The 10,362-nt window shown below is 39.2% G+C and overlaps 1 protein-coding gene across 1 annotated transcript; it reads right to left on the reverse strand. All coding sequences in view use genetic code 11, as the record gives it.

Moving 5' to 3' along the window:
• Window positions 1-256: 256 nt before the first annotated feature.
• On the reverse strand, window positions 257-8,951 carry EGR_04675 (hypothetical protein; the record flags this gene model as incomplete). Its single annotated transcript, XM_024493924.1, has 2 exons — window positions 257-353; window positions 8,773-8,951. 2 exons carry the CDS (start codon window positions 8,949-8,951, stop codon window positions 257-259), a joined length of 276 nt encoding a protein of 91 aa, XP_024351677.1.
• Between the last annotated feature and the right edge of the window lie 1,411 nt (window positions 8,952-10,362).

Here is a 10,362-nt window from a genome sequence, read left to right on the forward strand (position 1 = left end):
ATTTTTAGCCAGCAAGTAGAGAGGTGAAGGGGTGTCACGTGCTCGCTTTATTAACATTTTCATACGGGCACGGTAGACAACTAGTGTCTCTTCAGCTGTTAAAAACATTCCTGAAAAATACGAAATGGTAGTAGTTGGCACAGACAACATCATTAAAGCGCTTTTGTTGGGCGTCTTTACGAATTATTTCATCCTCAGCAAATGCTGTTCTTTCACTACCTTGTTTAGCCTTCAGTAATGGAAATCAAGGGAGTCGTCATTTAGCATCGGGTCTGGTAGCCGCTGCCACCGACGTTGCACCCCAAATCTTTCTGGTGGTGGTAAAAACACCTAATTCTAGGGCGGAAAATGTACTACAAACGAAGAGATGGGTGACATGACTCAGACGCCAAGCCTCCCAGTGGAATTACAGCGGCGAAGCCTTAAGTGTCTGCTCTGCCAAAATGAGGAATTGAATGAATAATTAGTGTTACAAAACATAAAATGAAACCTATGTGAGGGCAAATTACTATCATTTTAAGAAGGCTTATCCTATCCGCACGAAATTTAACATCCTAGCTACTTATTTTACCACTTATAACAACCAATTAAATATAAGCATCAACAGATGATTTATTTTTTAAAGGCACGATTTGTCCATTACCTGCTTTAATGGTTTACTGGATGCTTATTTAAGTGAAAGACTCCATGATGTCTAGTAAACGCCTAATGTTTGATAAAGGCAAATCCTGTACATTCATAGACATAATAAAGCTGTCCTTAATAAATTTTGGTAATATTATCGAGCATTCGCAGACAACCTATCAAAAGTTTTCCATTCTGGATTCTTTTGAATATTGCATGTCAGAGCTGGATAAAATTGATGCCAAATGGCAAGTTTTGTCAGATCAACAAATCTTCATTAGAGGTCACCGTAGAATTTGCAACATTGGTGAAAATTTGTCCGCAAGACTTGCGTCTTAAATATTAAAGACAACGTTCTACCACCTACGGAATTTGAAAGGCATCACTATGAGAACGGAAGTAATATGAATACCCTGAAAGAAGTAGCTCCTAATCTAAAGAAGGAATTACAAAGGAAAACGTATTTGTAATGTACTAACTACACTGTAATATGATGTTTAACTTCACATTTTGGTTTCGCAGGCACTGAATGCCTGGCACTTGTACTTCCGACTGGTGACTTGGCCTGGAGGACATGCAAGTAGCAATACATAGGCTGCCTTAAGGCGCAAAAGCTTTACTTTTAATTCTATTTCTTATTATATACACAGGGCTTCATAAGTGCAGAATAATTTTTCAAAGTTGCTCATTACGTATTAGATCATTTAACGGTGAACAGTAGAACTTGTTTTGCATTACATGACAAGCTAATGAAAAGAAGAGTACAACTTACGTATCTATTGTCTTCCAAAAGCATTGTTCTCATCAATAGTGTTCTCCTCTAAATGATGCGGAGGCATTTTTTATTTTGTTTCCGCAAGGTGTTCAAAATATTCTCTGTTTTTTTATTTGATGAGAAAATTAGTCGATATAAATGCAACACCCTCTTGGACACCGTGAGCGAATTTGATACGCGCTCCGACCAAATTGACACGAATGTACTAAAAGAAAAAGGGAATGAAATATTTACTTTCTTCGTGCAAGACGATATCCAAGTGACAGTTCAATAAATGTTAGCTCCTTTCCGTCGCGAATCCATATTCCCTCCCGATACCTTCCACAGTGATGCAAACCGCGTGCTACGCATAACGGAGTTTGATGTGAATGTCTGAAGAAAAACCGTAAAATGATGTCTCCTTCACATTAAACTCCCGTTTTTGTCCTTTCATCAAATCGAAAATGTTTTTTTGCATCAGGATTTAATAACTCATAATTAAAAAATTCGCAAAGCCAATGTTTCGTTGTTGAACACATTTTTTTATCTTGAAGTAAAAGGGACCCTGGCATTATTGCCTTGCTGTCACCCTTATTTTACGGAATATACCTAGTGCGAAATGTGAGAGTAATGACAGTTTTTGAATGCAAAAAGAAAAGCCTATCCTCTGAAAGTTAAAAAAGAAGGAGAGAAATATACAGCAGACTGTTGTCTTCATTTATTCTACACAATAGTAGCAGCATCTGTTGTTAAAAGGTAACAGCAATTTCTGCGTTTTCTTTGGGTTAAATATATTTAGTGTGACCGTAACACTTTTAATTGCTTGTTTAACCTTTTGTATTGGTTACGCGGAAACTTAAGGCTCGGCTATGCTGCTTTTGATGGGTGTCATGGTCTCCGGGCCAAGCCAGTAGCAACCTCGTCTTTCTCCACATCGGCTGTATACACGCTACCCTAGTGGTATGCGCTCTTTCCTCTTTAGAGAAGACTCAGGGCGCTGCAAACAAACCCGATCCAAAAAGTCATCTGCCTGCTTTCTGTTGCTGAATGCCAAAACTTAACGAGACGAAAGAAGGTTGCATGTTGCAGATGAGAGAATTTGGGACGATCCCTAGTTGAAGGGTCAAATTGGTGTTTTCCTTCGCCAACTACCACACTCCCATGTTCTGCAGGAGGCATTAACAACTAAAGCGACACTAGACATGAACCATCTGGAGAAGCTCATTATGGAGCTGTCTACAGTACCCGTATGAAGATGATAATAAAGCAAGCACGTGACGCACCTCCACCTCCCCATTAGCTGGATAGAAGCCAGACAGCATTGAAATGAGAACAAAGTGACAAAACTCTTCTAAAGCGCGCACTTTATTAAATGATTCAACTTATGGACGAGTGTCTTACGACTGGCAAGGGATATACTAGCCGTCTAGCATATCCCTCTTCCCCAATACAGTTACTAAACAGGTCGAAACTCCATATCTATTGAGATATCCAAGGAGGATCAGGGATGTTGCACACATATTCCATGACTGCCACGGTTGGTTCCTCAGCGTTTTTCCCAGAGCACCAAATTTGTTTTGCAGACTGGCGCGGGGAGCTAACAAAGAGAATCTTAGGGGACCGCCATTTTGAAGAAGAGGGGTTATGTAAATCTGCAATTGTTTTTTTTAGTTCTTTCTGTTAGTTACATGGGTACTTAAAACTCTCTCCTCGTACCTTCCCTTGGTGGCCATGGTGGCAGTCCCTCTCCCCTTCCGTATTTCGCCAAAATATTTTCTCTTCTCAGTCTTGTTTTAAACGTAAAAACGGCCGTTGAAAATAATTGACATGAAATTTAACAACTGCCTTTATAATAATGGTAGGACTTGGAGCTGTTTGTGGTCTTCGTAATACAAAATAATAAAGCGAAAATTTAGTACATTCCTTTTTCCAAATGTATTCGACACGTTTTAACAAAGTATCCAGTCATTATCTTTTCCTATTCTCACCGAAATGGTACATGTAGCAAAAAACGATGGAAAGGGTCTCGAAGCAAAATCACACTGGTTAATTGCGATTTGGAGCGCTTTCGCTAAAATAAGAATAAAGAATTTCATAGACAAGAATTTGGGGATAACAAAGCTGCATACAGGCTCCCTTTCTAGAAACTTGGCGCAAAGACAGCAAATGTGATCATAATTGTGAAAACAACATGATTTTTCTTCATTGATCTTCTTTGAAAAAAACTTGTCAAAATTAGACTGCGGTTCCCTTCCCAATGCTTGATCCGATGCCCCGCTGTCAACTGTAGCGCCACCGTGACGATTTAGCAGAACAAATCATGGTGACACTCAATTCCTTGTTGCCTTTTAACTTGTGTTTCTCGTTTAGCTAATGTGTTTCCAATTTTCTGTTGGTTATGTTGAAAGTCAGATGATAACTGAAAGGATTTGTAAGTTTCACAATCTGGGGAATCTTCTATAACTTCATGATGCAGTCACAGATGGCTGTGGGGAAAGGTCTATCCCTAATTTAAAAATACATGGGATCAAAAAAGCGTAAGAGGGAGCGCCGGCTTACTACTGTGCAAATGACTATGTTCTAAGCTTCATCACTTTTGCTATAAAATTACCCCTCGAAATTCTAGGTATGGAAGCACGGGAAGCATATGCATCTCAGTTATTTTACATGAGCGAAGGATCTCTCGGGATGACTAAAAATGTTTTCCACATTTGCATGTAAATACACCAGTAGGTCATTTGGCAATTCGACCCGGAAATATCCATTCACCTGGATGTTCCTAATTTATCTTGCCTCTTAGCAATCAGATCCCATTTGTTACAAATTATAGATAAGAGGATAGTCCACGGCTTTACCGTGGTTTTATCTGCTGAAGGATTACCTCATCTCCACCTCAGATGCTACAGATTATATTGCGATTTCTGATATCTCTTTGAAGGCCTTGTGAGATGCGTGAGCGTGGGCGGAACTATAATGAAAGAGTACACAAGGTTTGGTGTTTTAACGGCACCAGTGACTCCAACGCAACCTCTGAGTCTGGTTGCAGGGCAGCCACAGGCTTGGCTGTTGAAACCCAGGGCTTCGCATCTGCATAATTACATGAACACTCACAGGCAGATAAAATGTGTGTTGTTAAGTAATAAGGCAAATTAGCACATGCTCTTCAGAAGGACAAGCTTTTTTAATGTAATGAATGAGTTTATTTGGTAACAAAGTTCAGATTTTCATCCCTATTTTCAAAATTTATCGTTGAAGTTTTCATTGTGGTACTTCTTTTTAAACAATAACTATCCTTGCGCCCTTACTGCCTATTTATATTCAGCAGTAAGATAAACCATGGTTGCGTGCCTCTTTCTAAAAAAGGATGATTTTAAATCATGTGCCAATTTCACTTTTCTGAATCTATCCCAAAATACTCCTGAAATGTAGGAATGGAGAATTTTAATTTCTTCTCCCTTAATTACTAAATATTTTGTACTAGTTCCCTCAAAGAGTATTGAATTGTGAATTTTTAATAAATTATCTGTTGGTTTTTAATAAATTTACTGTTAGTTCAACTGATTAAAATTGGAAATTACTTTGGTACTGCAACAATCACTTATTTAATGGTCATCGGAGGTAGTGCAGGGTTTATCCACCCCCCGTTTCTGCGTAGGATGAGCCTGGACATTTACGCTTACAGAAAAGTGAGGATAAAAGACACTAATTTTTAAGTCATTCATACACTCTCTGTTTGCTTTATGCGAGAACGTATCCATTTGGGTCAGTCTTATGACTTGACATTTGTTACAGTGTACTCAAATTTTTAGTGGATATGCATAACAAAAAATAGGACCAAAGAAAAGTACGTTTCAAACATTTACACATCAAAAAGCCTCAATACCACTGAAGTCGATGTCTTTTAAATACATCTGTCCATAGTACCAACGTCAACACTAGATTTTTATCCTAAACTAGTCAATCCAAGTTAACTCCACTGCTAAAGAGATAATACTTCGGTTGTTTATTTAACTCTTAGTTTCAATTATGCGGGCATTTAAGGCTCGGCCATGGTGTTTCCACTTGGTGGTATGGCCTTCAAGCCACGCCAGAAGCCCCAAGCCCTCCTGTACTTCTTCAACAGATATTCGGTCCTACTATTTTGAGTTCTTATGGCTTTAGGCAAGTCTTGGTGTGCTACAAAAGAATGAACGATGTATTTAAGTACTGCAGTGACGATAAAAGTCATCAATTTTTAATTACTTCATATTCAATTCAGTGTTACGAGGGCTTCTTAGAATCACTAATCTGTAAAGTGGCGTAAGCAGGTGTTATCATGCACTTTTGTTTAGTCAAATGCGGGGAAAAAGTCTTATCTCCCAGTTGTCATAAAATTTTTAGAGGTTAATTTTCCCACAATGTTACATTATAAATAGTTTTATCTTGACATCGGAACCCTGCTTCAATCTCTATGAGATGGAGCCATATTTCAATGTCGATTTCCGTTAGAGGTGTTTATTTTTCTGCCAAGAATTAGATCTCGAAAAAATATGCATCAGTGATAAAATCAAACTAGTTGTATTCAACAGGTATAAAAAAGGGTTTAAGGTTAATGTATTGCTCCGTATTTGGATGCATTGAAGCTGGATGGAGAGAGGAGGTAGTCTTCGTACAAAATTTTGTGTTCTTCTCATCTCTGTGAAGCAAACAAAATTAGTTTTCTTTTTTTGTAAGACATCAAGATTCTAGAACATGTACCTATAAAGACATCTTTTAGGTGGTCAACAGGAAGGTTGAACCATGCTTATTACCAGGAAGGTGGTATTGATGTCGTAGGAGGTGACAAACTCCACCGCGATTCCACAGTACTTGATGCCTTCCACAAATCAATCTTCGAGGTTCAGGGATACGAAACTGGAGATAGAGGAAAAAAAGGAAAGTCTGCATGAACGGCTATATTTAGGACCCTGTTTAGAGTCTTAAAACCGGTAACAGTATTAAGAGTTGCTTAAACGATTTCGTAGATTGTATGTGGCTATCTATTGTACCTGCTAAAATTTACTTGCATTACATAGAAACAAAAGATCGTAGTTACAAGCGCTTTTCACATTTGACAATCCCTAATTGTCAGGCAAAGTTCATGGACAGTGGATTTTCAAGGCTCTTCCAATGGATTAGCCAATCCATGCCAAGTATGAAAGGAAAGTAAAAATGTTTGATGGCTTCTCGTTTGTCAACTAATGGGTCGAAAATTTAACTCAGGTTTGCAATTCGCCCTTCGCTTTCTCATTAATTGTTCATACCCTCTCCGAGTAGGAAATTTACAAATTCCCGAATTTATCATGTGTAATGCTCTTAGCATTATTCTAATTTTAGAATCTTGGTCTTGAGAGCATTTAAGGCTTTGCAATTGTACTTCCACTGGGTGACATGGCCCAAGGACCAAGCTAGTCGAACCCAGGCCCTTCTCTGCCTCAAAAATACACAACATATCCAAATATCATGACTCCATCTTCGAGGCGGTCTTGGGTCTGACGCCATGATTGGATGTAAAGATACCTTCTGTTTTGACATTGTTATTAGCGCCTGCTTGGAGCATACGTTGTGAACGTTGTGTTTGTAGACATTCTTTCAATTTTTTGACAGCATATTAGTGGCCACTTTGCCCCAAAACGCAGTACCATAATCGTATTTTTAAATCGGACGACCAAAGTTAATCAAACTTACCATCGACTAAAGCACTTTTATCTTCAAAATTTGAACATCTGTTGGGATTTGTTTAGTGCCTACTGGGTAAGCCGATCATTTCGTAGTAAATTTTTCATGAATGGTACAAGAGATTGCACTGTTAACAAAGAAAATGTGGCTGTGAACCACTTGGCAGTGGAAAATCCCTCAAGCATTGAAAGAATATTTAATCGCTCTCAGGTGCACTTTATTATACAGAGCTGTCTTTGTATGGCGGCATTTTGTATGAAACCTACCTTGGGAATTTCAGAAAAGCCCGTTTCGACAATGCTGAAAGATACAAGCGGTGCAGTAAAGGCTGCAATGAGACTGGTGACATGTTAGCATGTTTATTGCAAAATATTAAAACAGAGGTTCTGCCATGTATTTCCTAGGGTCAGTTGACTTTAATGAAGCAATCAAGAAAATATAAAGGCTTTTTATAAGTTGGGGAGCTATGATATCTCACGTTGCCCTCTTTTTGGAATAAACTTAACTGAGGACACTCATTACATAGTCACATTAGTGTTAGACAATGGATATCATCAGATTAAAGACTAAGCATATTAAAACAAATTTAGTGTTTTGTATTAACTGAAATAAGCTTTGCGGAAAGAAATATATGGGGGCATTTATAGAGCAGTATCCGGAGACTTTTCTGAAGATGAATAGTGACAATACGGGGATAAAAAATGTTTTGCCGATGGAGAGGAGGGCTAAGGGGCTACTGGCATGGCCCGAAGGCCACACAGTTTAGTGACAAAGCCTTAACTGCCAGCGAAACTAAAACTAGGAGCTAAATAGCCAAAGTATTGCATAGCCCCTCGCTTCTTTTGAACGTCGTCCCTAACCCTCCCATTGCTCATTCTCCTTCGTCGGTCATCACGACGCAGTCGGTGTTGTGAGAAAGCATCTACGAACCACTCGTGCTAATGATCACATTCGCATGCAACCGGGAGGATATTTGACCGCATTTCTACTGACCCTTTAGACAATCCCACTGCGTCTAGTGCTCCGACTTGTGTAGGGAGAAGGCGAATGCACTAATTGTCCCGTATCTCCATCGCTAATTGTGAGAACCCTGACCCAAAAGAAGTGTCGTAAGGTAAATCCAGTAAATAAAATAATTTATAAAGCCCATACAATGACGGGTTGGCAATGCTGAAGAAATTCTGGAAACTTGACTAAATCCACTGAAGAATTTAGTGGAGATTGTACCGTGAAATCTAAAATGAATGTTAGACACACTTCCATTGCTTGCAAAATAACCTTATCTTAATGCTGTTTAAAGAGAGTACTTTTTGTGAATTTAGACGTTCTCATTACTTGTTTACCGTTTTTAGAAAATTTTTCGTTGAAGCAATACGAAATCAAAAATCTAAAGTTTCCGATTACGGCTTTTAACTAATGGGTGAAATCGTACGATATAATTTAAACTTTGATCTCCAGGTGTATGGTTTATAGCTCCGAGGTTTCAGCAGACGCCTCCAATTGGTACAACGAGATATTTATGCACCCTTGCGATTTAGTCGATGACTGTTAATGCAAGAGGAAGCCTTCAAAGTGAGGTATTTCAATTACTTATTGGTGTATGAAGTATGAAAAGAGGCTCCTAATGTGGACTTGAGCATGATTTTGAAATAAGTAGTTCACCCCCTCCCTTTTTGAGTGTTGTCTTTGACGCTCACCTTGGCCACCCTGCCGCGTCGGCCATCAAAACGTAGTTGGTGCTGAGAGATAAACATCCACGAACCAATCGGTTATCGAGTTTGCGCGCAACTGCAACTTCGCTGATCACCATAGGCACCTCTAGTGAATCTGAGATTTTGCTCTGCTTGTATTGAGGAAGGGTAAATCTACTGGCCATCTCGTATGCCCATCGCTAGTCTTGAGAGCACTGGCCTAAAAGCAGAGCAACTTAATGCAGGACGAGGTTTATTATAATCAACTTAAGGGATTATGTTTCCACTACCGTTCCTCTTTGCTACTCTGTTTTCACTTTAGTGCTACTTAGGCACATATCTATGCAGGTTCTTCCGAGGTAGCAGAGAAATGGAGGAAGTATCATGTGGTAACTTAACTGACACCTTCACTCAGGTACCGTCGAGAGATCTATAACAAGCTTTTCCGGATGGAGTGGTAGCTGAAGGTAGGCGGCATTTTCGACCCCTCCGTTGGGGATCACCACAGATTCTCCCACTAACATAAAATATTCTTCTTCCGTCAAGCAGGAGTTTAGCATTCAACAATGAAAACCGGGATGGTACTCTTTAAAGTAGGGTTTGCTTTGTACTACCACCAATGTAGCTCCAGAGTCATTCCTGAAGATAGAGGAAGACATAATGCTAGGGCTGATGCTATAGTGCTGACAAAGAGATGAACTGGGGTCTATTTTCAACGACCGAAGGCCATGCCGCTCAACGAAAGTATATAGACGTAGCCTTCCGTGCCCGCGAAATCAGTACGAAGAGCTAAGCAAATAATGAGGCATTCAAACCCCAAATGTTGCCTTGGAATTGGTTGAAGTTTCAGAACAGTACTACCACATTGAATTTTTATATTGGTAACTTGTAAAAAGGGATGTTTCAGATTGGACCTATTGGAGAAAAGTTAATTCTCTCTTCATTACAAATATAAACTTGCATAGGATAAACCCACTAATCGCACTGGGTGTGTCCTAATAAGGATTATTTGTTTATCTTCCTTATAAGAGAAATGCACACACCTTCTTGTCCTGTGAAAGAGTGAACTTTACTTGTTCCTGTAGCTACGCTGACCCAAAATTTCTGAGTCTCTGCAGCCACCCATGTGATTGTTTCGCAGTCAGGGGGTGGCGTTCTGGTCATTGCTTAATGTGGCCCACCAAACCTTGTGCACACTTTCATTACGCTTCTCTCTACCCTCACACGTCAACAGATGAAAGCAGAGTGTAGCTGTGGCCTTTCTCTCTGTCTGCATTTCACAACTAGTGGCATTTACGGGGCGATTTTCAAGCAAAATGGGAGATATTCAAGTTACCGGAGATTTGCAAGTCCAAATTGTCAAGTTATTTGCTTATATATGCTTCTGCTGATAAAGGAAATATTTCTTGTTATGTCAATAGATCCTTCACTTAGATATCTCATTTATGATAGAAGGGAAGCTATTTTTGTTTACATGACTTAAAAATAAGGTGTATCCCATGCTTCGAGTAAACAATTTCTCTATTTTTAACTTAGTAGGTGATAAATTTATCAAAACTGGAGTACACTTTCTGTCGCCATGAGTTTAATTTCAAG

Source organism: Echinococcus granulosus, assembly GCF_000524195.1.
Source record: "Echinococcus granulosus chromosome Unknown EG_S00030, whole genome shotgun sequence".
Taxonomy (NCBI): Eukaryota; Metazoa; Platyhelminthes; class Cestoda; order Cyclophyllidea; family Taeniidae; genus Echinococcus; species Echinococcus granulosus.